Source organism: Ammospiza caudacuta, chromosome 3 (genome assembly GCF_027887145.1).
Source record: "Ammospiza caudacuta isolate bAmmCau1 chromosome 3, bAmmCau1.pri, whole genome shotgun sequence".
Lineage (NCBI taxonomy): Eukaryota > Metazoa > Chordata > Aves > Passeriformes > Passerellidae > Ammospiza > Ammospiza caudacuta.
In genome coordinates, this window is record NC_080595.1 from 116,905,484 (window position 1) to 116,925,164 (window position 19,681).

Genomic DNA, 19,681 nt, shown 5'->3' on the forward strand with positions numbered 1-19,681 from the left:
GCAGCCATGAGGAACATCAAGAGAAGGTGTGGACGCTTTAAGGACATAATAACAACGAGATAACGACCACTGGTGACCCCGACGTGATGAGGAACACGCAGACACGAGGAACATCGAGAGAAGGTGTGGACGCTTTAAGGACATAATAACGAGATAATGACCACTGGTGACCCCGACGTGATGAGGAACACGCAGCCATGAGGAACATCGAGAGAAGGTGCGGACACTTTAAGAACATAATAACAACGAGATAACGACCACTGGTGACCCCGACGTGATGAGGAACACGCAGCCACGAGGAACATCAAGAGAAGGTGTGGACGCTTTAAGAACATAATAACAATGAGATAGCGAACACTGGTGACCCCGACGTGATGAGGAACACGCAGCCATGAGGAACATCAAGAGAAGGTGTGGACGCTTTAAGGACATAATAACAACGAGATAACGACCACTGGTGACCCCGACGTGATGAGGAACACGCAGCCACGAGGAACATCGAGAGAAGGTGTGGACGCTTTAAGGACATAATAACAACGAGATAGCCACAGACCTGCACCAGCATCACGGTGGCCACCAGGGCCAGCAGGGCGATGTAGCTGAAGTACTTGGGGTGCTCGGTGCAGCCGCCGCCGCCGCCATCACCAGCGCGGGGTGGCCCCGAGGTGGCGTTGGTCACCAGCCAGCGGTGGCGGTGGCAGGCCAGCTGGGGACATGGGGAGAGGGTCAGAATAGGGACATGAGGACATGGAAGCCACCATGGCCACCAGGATGGTGTAAGTCAGTGTTTTGGCTGCTCCTTGAAGCCACCACCTCTTGGTCCCAATGGCAGCTGGGCTGGGGACACGGGGACACGGTGGCCACCATGGCCACCAGGGTATTGGAGCTGCAATGCTGAGGTTGCTCCTCAGAGCCACCGCCCCATGGTGGCCCTGATGTCTTGTTGGCCATCACCCCATGGTAGCCCAGCTGGAGACATGACAGTGGGGTCACCATGGGGACACGGTGGCCACCATGGCCACCAGGGTGGTGTAACTGCAGTGTTTTGGCTGCTCCTCACAGCCACCACCCCATGGTGACCCCGATGTCCCATTGGTCACCACCCCATGGTCCCCATGGCAACTGAGCAGGGGATATGTGGACATGGTGGCCACCATGGCCACCAGGGTGATGAAGCTCCAACATCTGGGCTGCTCCTCACAGCCACCCCCCCATGGTGGCCCCAAGGTGGCGTTGGTCACCAGCCAGCGGTGGCAGTGGCAGGCCAGCTGGGGACATGGGGAGAGGGTCAGAATGGGGACATGGGGACACCATGGCCACCAGGGCCACCAGGGTGGTGTAACTGTAATATCTGGGCTGTTCCTCGTAGCCACCACCCCATGGTGGCCCTGATGCCCTGATGTCACCACCCCATGGTGGCCCTGAGGTCCCTTTGGTCACCAGCCAGCGGTGGCAGGCCAGCTGTGGACAGGACGGGGTGGTCAATGTGGGGACACAGTGGTCATCATGGCCACCAGGGTGGTGGAGCTGCAATATCTGGGCTGCTCCTCACAGCCACCACCCCATGGTGGCCACAAGGTCCCACTGGTCACCGCCCCATGGTCACCATGATAGCCAAGGTGGGGACATGGGGACACAGTGGCCACCATGGCCACCAGGGTGATGTAACTCAGTGTTTTGGCTGCTCCATGAAGCCACCACCCCATGGTGTCCTCATTGGCCACCACGCCATGGTCCTCATGGCAACTGAGCTGGGGACATGACAATGGGGTCACCATGGGGACACAGTGGCCACCATGGACACCAGGGTGATGGAGCTGCAATGCTGAGGGTGCTCCTCACAGCCACCACCCCAAGGTGGCCCTGATGTCCCGTTGGCCACCACCCCATGGTCCCCATGGCAGCCAAGCTGGGGACATAAGGGTAGGGTCAATCTGGGGACATGGGGACACGGTGACCACCACGGCCACCAGCGTGGTGTAACTCAATGTCTTGGCTGATCTTTGAAGCCACCACCCCACGGGCCACCACCCTGTGTCCTCCACAACATCCCAGCTGGGGACATGGTGACAAAGTGGTGACCACCATGGACACCAGGGTGATGGAGCTGCAATGCTGAGGGTGCTCCTCACAGCCACCACCCCATGGTGTCCCCATTGGCCACCACCCTGTGTCCTCCATGACATCCCAGCTGGGGACATGGTGACAAAGTGGTGGCCACCATGGACACCAGGGTGATGGAGCTGCAATGCTGAGGGTGCTCCTCACAGCCACCACCCCATGGTGGCCCTGATGTCCCGTTGGCCACCACCCCATGGTCCCCATGGCAGCTGAGCTGGGACATGGGGACACGGTGGCCACCATGGCCACCAGGGTGATGGAGCTGCACTCTCGGTGCTGCTCCTCACAGCCACCACCCCATGGTGTCCCCATTGGCCACCCCCGTATGGTGGCCCTGATATCCCATTGGTCACCACCCCGTTGTCCCCATGGCACCTGAGCTGGTGACACAGTGACAAAGCCGTGGCCACCAGGGTGATGGAGCTGCACTATCGGTGCTGCTCCTCACAGCCACCGCCCCATGGTGTCCCCATTGGCCGCCACCCCATGGTGTCCCCATTGGCCACCACCCCATGGTGTCCCCATTGGCCACCACCCCGTTGTCCCCATGGCACCTGAGCTGGTGACACAGTGACAAAGCGGTGGCCACCAAGGTGATGGAGCTGCAATGCTGAGGGTGCTCCTCACAGCCACCACCCCATGGTGTCCCCATTGGCCACCACCCCATGGTGTCCCCATTGGCCACCACCCCGTTGTCCCCATGGCACCTGAGCTGGTGACACAGTGACAAAGTGGTGGCCACCAAGGTGATGGAGATGCACTATCGGTGCTGCTCCTCAAAGCCACCACCCCATGGTGTCCCCATTGGCCGCCACCCCATGGTGTCCCCATGGCACCTGAGCTGGTGACACAGTGACAAAGCGGTGGCCACCAAGGTGATGGAGCTGCAATGCTGAGGGTGCTCCTCACAGCCACCACCCCATGGTGTCCCATTGGCCACCACCCTATGGTGGCCCCGATATCCCATTGGTCACCACCCCATGGTGTCCCCATTGGCCACCCCTGTGCGTCCCCCACCCCGTCCCATCTGTGGCCACCAGGCCACGGTGACATGACGGCCAGGCCGGCGTCCCCTCGGCGCGCGTCCCCCGCTCACCATGTCCACGACGTCGGCCGCGGTGACGACGGCGACGGCCGCCACGGCCCAGGAGTTGCGCGCCCAGCGCGTGCGGTCGATCCAGGCGGAGAAGGCCACCAGCTTCTTGGGGAAACCCTTCGGCGACAACGCCGCCGCGGTCACCGCGGGCCGCGCCGCCGCCGCCGCCGCGTCCCCGAGTCGCGTCCCACCTCACCCTCGGGAAGACGGCGGCCGAGGAGCAGAGCGTCAGCGCCGCCAGCAGCGCCTCGCCCACCACGAACGTCACGTAGTTGGTCACCAACCTGCACAAACGCCCCACCGGGAAGCTCAGAGGTGACGTCCAGGCATCCCCGAGGCGTCCCCGAGGTGTCCCCGAGGCGTCCCCGAGGTGTCCCCGAGGCGTCCCCGAGGTGTCCCCGAGGTGTCCCCAAGGTGTCCCCGAGGTGTCCCCAGGGCGTCCCCGAGGTGTCCCCGAGGTGTCCCCGAAGTGTCCCCAAGGTGTCCCCGAGGTGTCCCCGAGGTGTCCCCGAGGTGTCCCCGAGGCATCCCCGAGGTGTCCCCGAGGCGTCCCCCCCCAAGGTGTCCCCGAGGCGTCCCCGAGGTGTCCCCAGGGTGTCCCCGAGGTGTCCCCGAGGTGTCCCCGAGGTGTCCCCGAGGCGTCCCCAGGGTGTCCCCGAGGTGTCCCCGAGGTGTCCCCGAGGTGTCCCCAGGGTGTCCCCAAGGCGTCCCCGAGGCGTCCCCGAGGTGTCCCCGTGGCGTCCCCAAGGTGTCCCCAAGGTGTCCCCGAGGTGTCCCCACGGCGTCCCCGAGGCGTCCCCGAGGTGTCCCCGAGGCGTCCCCGAGGTGTCCCCGAGGTGTCCCCGAGGCGTCCCCAGGGTGTCCCCGAGGTGTCCCCGAGGTGTCCCCGAGGTGTCCCCAGGGTGTCCCCAAGGCGTCCCCGAGGCGTCCCCGAGGTGTCCCCGTGGCGTCCCCAAGGTGTCCCCAAGGTGTCCCCGAGGTGTCCCCACGGCGTCCCCGAGGTGTCCCCGAGGCGTCCCCGAGGCGTCCCCGAGGTGTCCCCGAGGTGTCCCCGAGGCGTCCCCAGGGTGTCCCCAAGGTGTCCCCGAGGTGTCCCCGAGGTGTCCCCGAGGTGTCCCCGAGGTGTCCCCGAAGTGTCCCCAAGGTGTCCCCGAGGTGTCCCCGAGGTGTCCCCGAGGTGTCCCCGAGGTGTCCCCGCCCGCGGCCGTACCAGGGGTCGACGGCGGCCTCGACGAGCGCGGAGAAGACGAGAACGACGCAGGAGCAGCTGAAGGCGGCGCCGCTCTGCTTCTCCTTCTCCAGCGAGAAGCGCGTCTCCATGGCCGGGTCCCTGAAGCGCAGCGACAGCCGGAACGTGCTCCGACCCTTCAGCCTGGAAAATTGGGGGAAATTTGGGGCATTTTCGGGTTTTTCTGGAATTTTCTGCGATTTTTTAAAGGAATTTTGGGGAAGTTTTGGGAATTTTTGGAGGGGTTTTTGCGAATTCTGGAGGATTTTTGCAGATCGCTGGGACAGCCGGAACGTGCTCCGACCCTTCAGCCTGGAAAATTGGGGGAAATTTGGGGCATTTTGGGGTTTTTCTGGAATTTTTTGCGATTTTTTGGAGGAATTTTGGGGAAATTTTGTAGAATTTTTGTAGATTTTTTGGAGGGGTTTTTGCGAATTCTGGAGAATTGCTGGGACAGCCGGAATGTGGTCCGACCCTTCAGCCTGGAAAATTGGGGGAAATTTGGGGCATTTCGGGGTTTTTCTGGAATTTTTTGCGATTTTTTGGAGGAATTTTGAGGAAATTTGGGGGAAACTTTGAGAATTTTTGTAGAATTTTTGTAGATTTTTTGGAGGGGTTTTTGCGAATTCTGGAGAATTTTTGCAGATGGCTGGGACAGCCGGAATGTGCTCCAACCCTTCAGCCTGGAAAATTGGGGGAAATTTGGGGGATTTTGGGGTTTTTCTAGAATTTTTTGAGATTTTTTAGAGGAATTTTGGAAATTTTGGGGAAATTTTGAGAATTTTTGTAGAATTTTTGTAGATTTTTCGGAGGGGTTTTTGCGAATTCTGGAGGATTTTTGCAGATGGCTGGGACAGCCGGAACGTGCTCCGACCCTTCAGCCTGCACGGTTTGGGGAAATTTGGGGCATTTTCGGGTTTTTTCTGGAATTTTTTGACATTTTTTGGAGGAATTTTTTGACATTTTTGGGATATTTTGTGAAAATTTTGGGGAAATTTTGAGAATTTTTGTAGATTTTTTGGAGGGGTTTTTGCGAATTCTGGAGGATTTTTGCAGATCGCTGGGACAGCCGGAACGTGCTCCGACCCTTCAGCCTGGAAAATTGGGGGAAATTTGGGGCATTTTGGGGTTTTTCTGGAATTTTTTGCGATTTTTTGGAGGAATTTTGGGGAAATTTTGTAGAATTTTTGTAGATTTTTTGGAGGGGTTTTTGCGAATTCTGGAGAATTGCTGGGACAGCCGGAACATGCTCCGACCCTTCAGCCTGGAAAATTGGGGGAAACTTGGGGGATTTCGGGGTTTTTCTGGAATTTTTTGCGATTTTTTGGAGGAATTTTGAGGAAATTTGGGGGAAACTTTGAGAATTTTTGTAGAATTTTTGTAGATTTTTTGGAGGGGTTTTTGCGAATTCTGGAGGATTTTTGCAGATGGCTGGGACAGCCGGAACGTGCTCCGACCCTTCAGCCTGGAAAATTGGGGGAAATTTGGGGCATTTCGGGGTTTTTCTGGAATTTTTTGCGATTTTTTGGAGGAATTTTGGAAATTTTGGGGAAGTTTTGCGGAGATTTTGAGAATTTTTGTAGATTTTTTGGAGGGGTTTTTGCGAATTCTGGAGAATTGCTGGGACAGCCGGAACGTGCTCCGACCCTTCAGCCTGGAAAATTGGGGGAAACTTGGGGCATTTCGGGGTTTTTCTGGAATTTTTTGCGATTTTTTGGAGGAATTTTGAGGAAATTTGGGGGAAACTTTGAGAATTTTTGTAGAATTTTTGTAGATTTTTTGGAGGGGTTTTTGCGAATTCTGGAGAATTTTTGCAGATGGCTGGGACAGCCGGAACGTGCTCCGACCCTTCAGCCTGCACGGTTTGGGGAAATTTGGGGCATTTTGGGTTTTTCTGGAATTTTTTGTGATTTTTTGGAGGAATTTTGGAAATTTTGGGGAAATTTTTTGAGGAATTTTTTGAAGAATTTTGGGGGAAATTTTGGAGATTTCGCAGAAATTTGGAGAATTTTTGTAGATCTTTGAGACGATTTTTGGAGAACTTTTGGGATGCTTTTGGGAATTTTGGGGAATTTTCAGGAATTTGTGGGAATTGGGTTTGAATCTCTGGGAATTTATTGGGAGTTTTTTTTTAATTTTTGGGAATTTTGGGGAGATTTTTTGGGGAGATTTTTTGGGAATTTTGGGGGATTTTTAGGATTTTTTTTTGTAATTTTTGGGAATTTTGGGGAGATTTTTTTTTTTAATTTTTGGAGAATTTGTGGGGATTTTTAAGAATTTTTTTTAATTTTTGGGAACTTTATGGAGATTTTTTGGGGGGATTTGGGGGGATTTTTAGGATTTTTAAAATTTTTCAGAATTTCAGGGGAATTTTTAGGAATTTCTGGGGAATTTTTAGGAATTTTTGACAATTATTTTGATTTTTAGGGAATTCTCGAGATTTGTTTGGGATATTGTAATATTTTGGAGGACTTAATAGAATTTTCAGGAATTTGGGGGAATTTTTGGAACTTTATGGAATTTTTGGGGGATTTTTGGGGATTTTTGTGGAAATTTTGGGGAAATTTTGAGAATTTTTGTAGATATTTTGGAGGGATTTTTGCGAAGTTTTGCGAATTTTTGCGAATTTTTGCAGATCACTGGGACGATTTTTGAGAACTTTTGGGATGCTTTTGGGAATTTGGTTTGAATTTCTGGGAATTTTTGCAAATTTTTGAGGGATTTTTGTGGAAATTTTAGGGAAATTTTGAGACTTTTTGTAGTTTTTTTGGAGGGATTTTGGGGAATTTTTGAGAATTTTTGCAGATTTTTGAGGGGATTTTTGAGGTTTTTCATGAATTTTAGGGATTTTCCAGGATGCTTTTAGGATGCTTATGGGAATTTTGCTGGAATTTTGGGGAAATTTTGGGAATTTAGGGGGATTTTGAGGATTTTTTAAAATTTCTGTGAATTTGGGGGGATTTTTAGGATTTTTTTTTTTTAATTTTTGGGAATTTTGGAGAGATTTTTTGGGAATTATTGGGAATTCCTGGGGAATTTTGGGGGGATTTTTTGGGAATTTTGCAGGATTCTTTAGAATTTCTTTTTAATTTTTCAGAATTCTGGGACAATTTTTGGGGATTTTTAAAAAATTTTTGGGACTTTGGGGGGAATTTTTGGGAATTTTTGCACATTTTAGGGATATTTTTGGGAATTTTCAGGAATTTTCCAGAATGTTCAGGAATTTTTGCGACTTTTTTTGGGAACTTTTTGGGAACCTTTGGGAATTTTCAGTGATTTTGAGGGATATTTTTTTTTTAGGAATTATCAGGATTTTTCCAAAAGTTTTCGGGATTCTTTTTTTTAATTTTTGGAAAATTTATGGGGTTTGGTTTTTTTTTTTTTTTAATTTTTTGGGAATTTCTGGGAATTTTTTTGGGGGGAATTGCCGGGAATTGGGCGCTGACTCACGCCTGGATGCTCTCCCGCTCCAGCAGGGCCTCGTTGAGCAGCCGGTTCAGCTCCTGCTCGTTCTGCGCCGCCCCCGCCACGCGCTCGGCCAGGTCCCGCAGACGCAGACGCCGACGCGGGTTCGGGAACGACGGGTTGGGGACCTGGGGACAATGGGTGACACCGTGGGGACACTGTGGGGACACCGTGGGGACACCATTGGGACAGGGCAGGGACAGCCCGGGGACACCGCGCGCTCGGCCAGGTCCCGCAAACGCAGACGGCGACGCGGGTTCGGGAACGACGGGTTGGGGACCTGGGGACACTGTGGGGACATTGCCAGGACAGCCTGGGGACACTGTGGGGACACCATTGGGACAGCCCAGGGACAGCTCAGGGACAGCCCGGGGACACCGTGGGGACCCTGTGGGGACACCATTGGGACAGCCCAGGGACAGGGCAGGGACAGCCCGGGGACACCACGCGCTCGGCCAGGTCCCGCAAACGCTGCTGCCAATGCGGGTTCGGAAATGATGGATTGGGGACCTGGGGACACCATGGGGACACCATGGGGACACTGTGGGGACACCATTGGGACACCCCAGGGACAGCCCAGGGACAGCCCGGGGACACCACGCGCTCGGCCAGGTCCCGCAAACGCAGCCGGCGCCGAGGGTTCGGGAAAGACGGGTTGGGGACCTGGGGACATCATGGGGACACCGTGGGGACACTGTGGGGACACCATTGGGACACCATTGGGACAGGGCAGGGACAGCCCGGGGACACCGCGCGCTCGGCCAGGTCCCGCAAATGCAGCCGCCGCCGAGGGATCGGGAACGACGGGTTGGGGACCTGGGGACATCATGGGGACACCGTGGGGACATTGCGGGGACATTGCCAGGACAGCCCGGGGACACCATTGGGACAGGGCAGGGACAGCCCAGGGACAGCCTGGGGACACCGCGCGCTCGGCCAGGTCCCGCAGACGCAGACGCCGACGCGGGTTTGGGAACGACGGGTTGGGGACCTGGGGACACCATGGGGACACCGTGGGGACACCGTGGGGACACCGTGGGGACACGGTGGGGACACCATTGGGACAGCCCAGGGACAGCCCGGGGACACCGCGCGCTCGGCCAGGTCCCGCAGACGCAGACGGCGCTGAGGGTTCGGGAACGACGGGTTGGGGACCTGGGGACACCATGGGGACACCATGGGGACACCGTGGGGACACCGTGGGGACACTGTGGGGACACTGTGGGGACACCATTGGGACAGCCCAGGGACAGCTCAGGGACAGCCCGGGGACACTGTGGGGACACCATGGGGACAGCAAGGGGACATCAGGGGGACACCGTGGGAAGTTCTCGGTACCGCAGCCAACGCCGAGGGTTTGGGAAGAATGGGTTGTGACCCTGGGGACACCGTGGGGACACCGTGGGGACATCGTGGGGACAACGTGGGGACACCGTGGGGACATCGTGGGGACAACGTGGGGACACCAAGGAGAATCTAAGGGGACAATGTGGGGACATCACGGGAAAACCATGGAGACAAGGTGAGGACACGGCAGGGACACGGTGAGGACACCAAGGGGACACTGTGGGGACACTGAGGGCACATGGCAGGGACACCGCGTCAACAGCACGAGGACACCAAGGAGACACCGTGGGGACACCGTGGGGACACCGTGGGGACAGCAAGGAGACACCGTGGGGACACCGTGGGGACAGCAAGGAGACACCAAGGAGACACCTGGGGACACCGAGGGGACACCAAGGAGACACCGTGGGGACACCGTGGGGACACCGCAGAGACAGCCCAGGGACACCTGGGGACACCAAGGGGACAACGTGGGAACAGCGAGGGGACACCAAGGAGACACCGCAGGGACACCCTGGGGACACCAAGGGGACACCGTGGTGACACCGCAGGGAGCTCTGGGAAAGATGGGTGGGGAACCTGGGGACACCAAGGGGACACAGAGGGGACATCATGGGGACAACGTGGGGACACCGTGGGGACACCGTGGGGACACCATGGGGACATCATGGGGACAACGTGGGGACACCGTGGGGACATCATGGGGACATCATGGGGACAACGTGGGGACACCAAGGGAACACCATGGGGACACCATGGGGACACTGCAGGGACATTGTGGGGACACCGTGGGGACACCGTGGGGACACCATGGGGACATCATGGGGACAACGTGGGGACAACATGGGCACCCCAAAGGGACACCATGGGGACACCACAGGGACAACCTGGGGACACCAAGGGGACACCAAGGGAACACCATGGGGACACTACATGGACACCAAGGGGACAATGAGGGGACACTGTGGGGACACGGTGGGGACACCAAGGGGACAACACGGGGAGACACCAAGGGGACAATTTGGGGACACCATGGGGACATCGAGGGCACACTGTGGAGACACCATGGGGACACCAAGGGGACATCAAGGAGACACCAAGGGGACAACATGGGGAGACACCAAGGGGACATGGCCGGGACAGCCCAGGGACACCCTGGGGACACCACGGGGACACCAAGGAGACACCGTGGGGACATCCTGGGGACACCGTGGGGACACGGCGGGGACAGTTTAGGTACCTCGGTGTCGTCGTCGTCGTCGAGCTCCACGGAGCTGCTGCGGCCGCGCTCGGCGTCCTCGGGTGGCTCCGGGCTGAGGCCACCGTTGGTGGTGACAGGAGGGGGGGACACGCCGTGGGACGAGGTCAGCGACAGCTTCTGCGGGGACAGGGACACCATGGGTGGCACCGTGTCACCGTGTCACCGTGTCACCCATCACACTGTGGGACGAGGTCAGGGACAGCTTCTGCGGGGACAGGGACACCATGGGTGGCACCGTGTCACCGTGTCACCCATCATGCCGTGGGGTGAGGTCAGGGACAGCTTCTGCGGGGACAGGGACACCATGGGTGGCACCGTGTCACCGTGTCACCCATCACAGTGTGGGACGAGGTCAGGGACAGCTTCTGTGGGGACAGGGACACCATGGGTGGCACCATGTCACTGGTGTCACCGTGTCACCCATCACACTGTGGGACGAGGTCAGGGACAGCTTCTGCGGGGACAGGGACACCATGGGTGGCACCATGTCACTGGTGTCACCGTGTCACCCATCACACTGTGGGACGAGGTCAGGGACAGCTTCTGCGGGGACAGGGACACCATGGGTGGCACCATGTCACCGTGTCACCGTGTCACCCATCACAGTGTGGGACGAGGTCAGGGACATCTTCTGTGGGGACAGGGACACCATGGGTGACACTGTGTCACTGTGTCACCCATCATGCCGTGGGGTGAGGTCAGGGACAGCTTCTGCGGGGACAGGGACACCATGGGTGGCACCGTGTCACCGTGTCACCCATCACGCTGTGGGGTGAGGTCAGCGACAGCTTCTGCGGGGACAGCGACACCATGGGTGGCACCGTGTCACCGTGTCACCGTGTCACCCATCACACCGTGGGACAAGGTCAGGGACAGCTTCTGTGGGGACAGGGACACCATGGGTGGCACCGTGTCACTGTGTCACCCATCATGCTGTGGGACAAGGTCAGGGACAGCTTCTGTGGGGACAGGGACACCATGGGTGGCACCATGTCACTGGCGCCACCAGTGCCACAGGTGCCACCTGTGTCACTCACCATGCCATGAGACAAGGTCAGCGACACTGTGATGGCATGTGGTCACCCTGGGTGTCCCCACACCCCATGTCCCCAGTGTCCCCAGCAGTGTCACCACACCATGGGACAAGGTCAGTGACAGACATGGTCACCTTGAGTGTCCCCACAACCGTGTCCCCATGTCCCCATTGTCCCCAGCAGTGTCACTCACCACGCCGTTGGCACGATCATTGACAATGTCCCCACACACATGTCCCCATTGTCCCTGTTGTCCCCAGTGTCCCCAGCAGTGTCACTCACCATGCCATTGGCACGATCATTGACAATATCCCCACACACGTCCTCATTGTCCCTGTTGTCCCCAGTGTCCCCACCACGTCACTCACCACGCCGTTGATGCGGTCAATGACAATGTCCCCACACCCGTGTCCCCCTGTCCCCTCCATTGTCCTCCCATTGTCCCCATTGTCCCCAGCAGTGTCACTCACCATGCCGTTGGCACGATCATTGGCAATGTCCCCACACACATGTCCCCATTGTCCCCATTGTCCCCAGTGTCCCCACCACTGTCACTCACCACGCCGTTGATGTGGTCAATGTCCCCACACCCATGTCCCCGTGTCCCCTCCATTGTCCCTGTTGTCCCCAGTGTCCCCACCACTGTCACTCACCACGCCGTTGATGCGGTCAATGACAACGTCCCCACACCCATGTCCCTGTGTCCCCTCCATTGTCCTCCCATTGTCCCCATTGTCCCCACCACGTCACTCACCACGCCGTTGACACAATCATTGACAATGTCCCCCATCCATGTCCCCAGTGTCCCCATTGTCCCCATCAGTGTCACTCTCCACGCCATGGGACAAGGTCAGTGACAGACGTGGCCACCCTGGCTGTCCCCACTCCCATGTCCCCAGTGTCCCTACCAGTGTCCCTGGTGTCCCCCCATTGTCACACTGGTGCCACTCACCACGCCATTGACACAATCAATGTCAACGTCCCCATTGTCCCCCGCTGTCCCCACTGTCCCCATTGGTGCCACTCACCACGCCATTGACACAATCACCGGCAAGGTCTGCCCACCCCATGTCCCCAGTGTCCCCACCACTGTCCCCACTGTCCCCACTGGTGTCACTCACCACGCCATTGACACAGTCAATGTCCCCACACCCCACATACCCAGTATCCCCACTGTCCCCAGTGTCCCCACCACTGTCACTCACCACGCCATTGATGTGATCATTGACAATGTCCCCATTGTCCCCACTGTCCCCAGTGGTGCCACTCACCACTCCATTGACACAATCACCGGCAAGGTCTCTCCACCCCATGTCCCCAGTGTCCCCACCACTGTCCCCAGTGTCCCCACCACTGCCACTCACCACGCCATTGACGTGATCATTGACAATGTCCCCACCATTGTCCCCATTGTCCCCAGTGGTGTCACTCACCACGCCATTGACACAATCAATGTCAACGTCCCCATTGTCCCCCCCATTGTCCCCAGTGGTGTCACTCACCACGCCATTGACACAATCAATGTCAACGTCCCCATTGTCCCCCCCATTGTCCCCAGTGGTGCCACTCACCACTCCATTGACACAATCAATGTCAATGTCCCCCTACCTCATACCCCATGTCCCCACCACTGTCCCCACTGTCCCCACTGGTGTCACTCACCACGCCATTGACACAGTCAATGTCCCCACACCCCACATACCCAGTATCCCCACTGTCCCCAGTGTCCCCACCACTGTCACTCACCACGCCATTGACATGATCATTGACAATGTCCCCATTGTCCCCACTGTCCCCAGTGGTGCCACTCACCACGCCATTGACACAATCAATGTCATTGCCCCCACAGCCATGTCCCCATTGTCCCCCCCACTGTCCCCACTGTCCCCACTGTCCCTGTTGGTGCCACTCACCACGCCATTGACACAATCAATGTCAACGTCCCCAATGTCCCCCCCACTGTCCCCACTGTCCCTGTTGGTGCCACTCACCACGCCATTGACACAATCAATGTCAACGTCCCCACTGTCCCTCCCACTGTCCCCACTGTCCCCGTTGGTGCCACTCATCACACCATTGACACAATCAATGTCAACGTCCCCAATGTCCCCCCCACTGTCCCCACTGTCCCCGTTGGTGCCACTCACCACGCCATTGACACAATCAATGTCAATGTCCCCAATGTCCCCCCCACTGTCCCCACTGTCCCTGTTGGTGCCACTCACCACGCCATTGACACAATCAATATCAATGTCCCCAATGTCCCCCCCACTGTCCCCACTGTCCCCTCTGGTGCCACTCACCACGCCATTGACACAATCAATGTCAATGCCCCCACAGCCATGTCCCCATTGTCCCCCCCACTGTCCCCACTGTCCCCGCCGGTGTCACTCACCACGCCGTTGACGCCGTGCCGCAGCCCCTGCTTGGGGACCACCACCAGGTAGGTGACAATGCCCTTGTCCCTCAGGTAGTCGCAGCGGGAGCCGCCCTCGCCCGGCTCCACCTCGAACTCTCCCTTGAGGCAGTCCACGGTGCTCTGCGAGATGTGCACGCGCCTGCCACGGCCACCGTGCGTCACCTCGGTGTCACCTCGGTGTCACCCACCACGCCGGTGACACCATCACTGGCCATGTCCCTGCGCCCCACACCCACGTCCCCACATTGTCCCCACCTGCGCCACTCACCACACCGTTGGCACAATCAGTGGCAACGTCTCCACGCCCCACATCCATGCCCCCAGTGTCCCCACTGTCCCCACTGGTGGCACTCACCATGCTGTGGGACACAATCAATGTCAATGTCCCCACACCCCATGTCCCCACCGCGTGTCACCTCAGTGTCACCCACCACGCTGTTGGCACCATCACTGGCAATGTCCCTGCGCCCCACACCCACGTCCCCCCATTGTCCCCACCTGTGCCACTCACCACACCGTTGGCACTATCAGTGGCAATGTCCCCACACCCCACGTCTCCATGTCCCCACCGCGTGTCACCTCGGTGTCACCTCGGTGTCACTCACCGTGCCGTGACACCATCACTGGCAACGTCCCTACACCCCACACCCATGTCACCCCATTGTCCCCATTGTCCCCAGTGTCCCCAGTGTCCCCAGTGTCCCCAGTATCCCCAGTGTCCCCATTGTCCCCATTGTCCCCGGTGTCCCCATTGTCCCCAGTATCCCCAGTGTCCCCATTGTCCCCACCTGCGCCACTCACCACACCATTGACACAATCAGTGTCAATATCCCCACACCCATGTCCCCATGTCGCCACCATTGTCCCCACTGTCCCCGTTGGTGCCACTCACCATGCCGTTGGCACAATCAATGTCAATGTCCCCACACCCAGTGTCCCCATTGTCCCCATTGTCCCCATTATTCCTGGTGTCCCCATCACTGTCATTCACCACCCCAGTGTCCCCAGTGTCCCCAGTGTCCCCATTGTCCCCATTATTCCTCGTGTCCCCATCACTGTCATTCACCACCCCAGTGTCCCCAGTGTCCCCAGTGTCCCCATTGTCCCCAGCATTCCTGGTGTCCCCATCACTGTCATTCATCACCCCAGTGTCCCCAGTGTCCCCACCACTGTCACTCACCATGCCATTGACGCGATCATTGGCAGTGTCCCCACACCCATGTCCCCATTGTCCCTACCATTGTCCCCATTTTGCCCATTGGTGTCACTCGCCGCACTATTGGCATAATCAGTGGCAATGTCCCCACACCCATGTCCCCAGTGTCCCCAGCGTCCCCACCACTGTCACTCACCATGCCATTGACGTGATCATTAGCAATGTCCCCACACCCATGTCCCCATTGTCCCCCCCATTGTCCCCATTTTGCCCATTGGTGTCACTCACCACGCCATTGACACAATCAGTGGCAATGTCTCCACACCCATGTCCCCATGTCGCCACCATTGTCCCCACTGTCCCCGTTGGTGCCACTCACCATGCCGTTGGCACAATCAATGTCAATGTCCCCACACCCAGGTCCCCATTGTCCCCATTGTCCCCAGTATCCCCATTGTCCTCAGTGTCCCCAGTGTCCCCATTGTCCCCATTATTCCTCGTGTCCCCATCACTGTCATTCACCACCCCAGTTTCCTCAGTGTCCCCAGTGTCCCCATTGTCCCCATTATTCCTGGTGTCCCCATCACTGTCATTCACCACCCCAGTGTCCCCAGTGTCCCCAGTGTCCCCATTGTCCCCAGCATTCCTGGTGTCCCCATCACTGTCATTCACCACCCCAGTTTCCTCAGTGTCCCCAGTGTCCCCATTGTCCCCAGCATTCCTGGTGTCCCCATCACTGTCATTCACCACCCCAGTGTCCCCAGTGTCCCCAGTGTCCCCATTGTCCCCAGCATTCCTGGTGTCCCCATCACTGTCATTCACCACCCCAGTTTCCTCAGTGTCCCCAGTGTCCCCATTGTCCCCAGCATTCCTCGTGTCCCCATCACTGTCATTCACCACCCCAGTTTCCTCAGTGTCCCCAGTGTCCCCATTGTCCCCAGCATTCCTGGTGTCCCCATCACTGTCATTCACCACCCCAGTGTCCCCAGTGTCCCCACCACTGTCACTCACCATGCCATTGACGCGATCATTGGCAGTGTCCCCACACCCATGTCCCCATTGTCCCCCCCATTGTCCCCATTTTGCCCATTGGTGTCACTCACCACGCCGTTGGCACAATCAGTGGCAATGTCCCCACACCCAGGTCCTCAGTGTCCCCATTGTCCCCATGGTCCCCAGTGTCCCCACTGTCCCCAGTGTCCCCAGTGTCCCCAGTATCCCCAGTGTCCCCAGTGTCCCCATTGTCCCCATTATTCCTGGTGTCCCCACCACTGTCATTCACCACCCCAGTGTCCCCAGTGTCCCCAGTGTCCCCAGTGTCCCCATTGTCCCCAGCATTCCTGGTGTCCCCATCTCTGTCATTCACCACCCCAGTGTCCCCAGTGTCCCCACCACTGTCACTCACCATGCCATTGACGCGATCATTGGCACTGTCCCCACACCCATGTGCCCATTGTCCCCATTTTGCCCATTGGTGTCACTCACCATGCCGTTGACACAATCATTGACAATGCCACCCCACTCATGTCCCCAGTGTCCCCATTGTCCCCACTGTCCCCACTGTCCCCAGCGGTGCCACCATCAGTGTGGGGACACTCACCCGGGGATGCCGCCCGCCTCCATCTTGTTGGCCACGGTGACGTCGGTGGACCAGACGTCGTACTGCCAGCGCTTCTGGCCCAGCACGCCGCCGAGCACCGCGCCGCTGTGCACGCCCACGCGCATGTCCACGGCGGTGTGCGTGCGCTCCCGCACCGAGCTGGGACATTGGGGACATGGGGACATCGTGGGGACACCGTGGGGACATGGGGATTGTCACCAGGAATGGGCAATGGCCACCAGGAATGGCCATGGTCACCAGGAATGGGCAATGGGGAGTGGGGAATGTCCACGGCGGTGTGCGTGCGCTCCCGCACCGAGCTGGGACACGGGGACATTGGGGACACTGTGGGGACACCGTGGGGACATGGGGATTGTCACCAGGAATGGGCAAAGGCCACCAGGAATGGCCATGGTCACCAGGAATGGGCAATGGCCACCAGGAATGGCCATGGTCACCAGGAATGCAGAATGGGGAATGTCCACGGCCATGTGGGTGCGCTCCCGCACCAAGCTGGGACACGGGGACATGGGGACATCGTGGGGACATGGGGATTGTCACCAGGAATGGCCATGGTCACCAGGAATGGCCATGGTCACCAGGAATGGGCAATGGGGAATGGGGAATGTCCACGGCGGTGTGCGTGCGCTCCCGCACCGAGCTGGGACACTGGGGACATCGTGAGATGTGGGGACATCATGGGGAATGTCCACGGCCGTGTGCGTGCGCTCCCGCACCGAGCTGGGACACGGGGACATGGGGACAACGTGGGGACACCGTGGGGACATGGGGATTGTCACCAGGAATGGGCAATGGCCACCAGGAATGGCCATGGTCACCAGGAATGGGCAATGGGGAATGTCCATGGCGGTGTGGGTGCGCTCCCGCACCAAGCTGGGACATTGGGGACATTGGGACATTGTGGGGACACCGTGGGGACATGGAAATGGCCATGGGGATTGTCACCAGGAATGGGGAATGTCCACGGCGGTGTGCGTGCGCTCCCGCATCGAGCTGGGACACGGGGACATGGGGACATCGTGGGGACACCGTGGGGACATGGGGATTGTCACCAGGAATGGGCAATGGCCACCAGGAATGGCCATGGTCACCAGGAATGGGCAATGGGGAGTGGGGAATGTCCACGGCGGTGTGGGTGCGCTCCCGCACCGAGCTGGGACACGGGGACATGGGGACATTGTGGGGACACCGTGGGGACACCGTGGGGACATGGGGATTGTCACCAGGAATGGAGAATGTCCACAGCAGTGTGCGTGTGCTCCCGCACCGAGCTGGGACACTGGGGACATCCTGTGATGTGGGGACATCATGGGGAATGTCCACGGCCGTGCGGGTGCGCTCCCGCACTGAGATGGGACATTGGGGACATGGGGACATTGTGGGGACACCGTGGGGACACCGTGGGGATTGTCACCAGGAATGGGCAATGGGGAGTGTCCACGGCGGTGTGTGTGCGCTCCCGCACCGAGCTGGGACACGGGGACATTGGGGACATCGTGGGGACACCGTGGGGACATGGGGATTGTCACCAGGAATGGGCAATGGCCACCAGGAATGGCCATGGTCACCAGGAATGGGCAATGGGGAATGTCCATGGCGGTGTGCGTGCGCTCCCGCACCGAGCTGGGACATTGGGGACATGGGAACATCGTGGGGACACCGTGGGGACATGGGGATTGTCACCAGGAATGGAGAATGTCCACGGCGGTGTGCGTGCGCTCCCACACTGAGCTGGGACACTGGGGACGTTGTGAGATGTGGGGACATCATGGGGAATGTCCACAGCGGTGTGGATGCGCTCCCGCACCGAGCTGGGACACGGGGACATGGGGACATCGTGGGGACACCGTGGGGACATGGGGATTGTCACCAGGAATGGGCAATGGCCACCAGGAATGGCCATGGTCACCAGGAATGGGCAATGGGGAGTGGGGAATGTCCACGGCGGTGTGGGTGCGCTCCCGCACCGAGCTGGGACACGGGGACATTGGGGACATTGTGGGGACACCGTGGGGACACCGTGGGGACATGGGGATTGTCACCAGGAATGGAGAATGTCCACAGCAGTGTGCGTGTGCTCCCGCACCGAGCTGGGACACTGGGGACATCCTGTGATGTGGGGACATCATGGGGAATGTCCACGGCCGTGCGGGTGCGCTCCCGCACTGAGATGGGACATTGGGGACATGGGGACATTGTGGGGACACCGTGGGGACACCGTGGGGATTGTCACCAGGAATGGGCAATGGGGAGTGTCCACGGCGGTGTGTGTGCGCTCCCGCACCGAGCTGGGACACGGGGACATTGGGGACATCATGGGGACACCGTGGGGACATGGGGATTGTCACCAGGAATGGGCAATGGCCACCAGGAATGGCCATGGTCACCAGGAATGGGCAATGGGGAATGTCCATGGTGGTGTGCGTGCGCTCCCGCACCGAGCTGGGACATTGGGGACATGGGAACATCGTGGGGACACCGTGGGGACATGGGGATTGTCACCAGGAATGGAGAATGTCCACGGCGGTGTGCGTGCGCTCCCACACTGAGCTGGGACACTGGGGACGTTGTGAGATGTGGGGACACCGTGGGGAATGTCCACAGCGGTGTGGATGCGCTCCCGCACCGAGCTGGGACACGGGGACATGGGGACAACGTGGGGACACCGTGGGGACATGGGGATTGTCACCAGGAATGGGCAATGGCCACCAGGAATGGCCATGGTCACCAGGAATGGGCAATGGGGAGTGGGGAATGTCCACGGCGGTGTGGGTGCGCTCCCGCACCGAGCTGGGACACGGGGACATGGGGACATTGTGGGGACATGGATATGGCCATGGGGATTGTCACCAGGAATGGGGAATGTCCAGGGCGGTGTGGGTGCACTCCCGCACCGAGCTGGGACATTGGGGACATCCTGGGGACACTGTGGG

At 58.5% G+C, this 19,681-nt stretch overlaps 1 protein-coding gene across 1 annotated transcript in view; it reads right to left on the reverse strand.

The window, feature by feature from the left end:
- Window positions 1–228: 228 nt before the first annotated feature.
- Window positions 229–19,681, reverse strand: part of ADCY3 (adenylate cyclase 3) — a 52,581-nt gene continuing 33,128 nt past the window's right edge. Inside the window, exons 6-14 of the mRNA XM_058801527.1 lie at window positions 16,728–16,886; window positions 13,948–14,110; window positions 10,498–10,635; window positions 7,896–8,038; window positions 4,428–4,589; window positions 3,414–3,501; window positions 3,218–3,334; window positions 469–706; window positions 229–323 (exon numbers count right to left, since the gene is read on the reverse strand). Of these exons, the coding sequence (XP_058657510.1) occupies window positions 229–323; window positions 469–706; window positions 3,218–3,334; window positions 3,414–3,501; window positions 4,428–4,589; window positions 7,896–8,038; window positions 10,498–10,635; window positions 13,948–14,110; window positions 16,728–16,886 (1,303 nt within the window). The remainder of the gene's footprint in view (window positions 324–468; window positions 707–3,217; window positions 3,335–3,413; window positions 3,502–4,427; window positions 4,590–7,895; window positions 8,039–10,497; window positions 10,636–13,947; window positions 14,111–16,727; window positions 16,887–19,681) is intronic.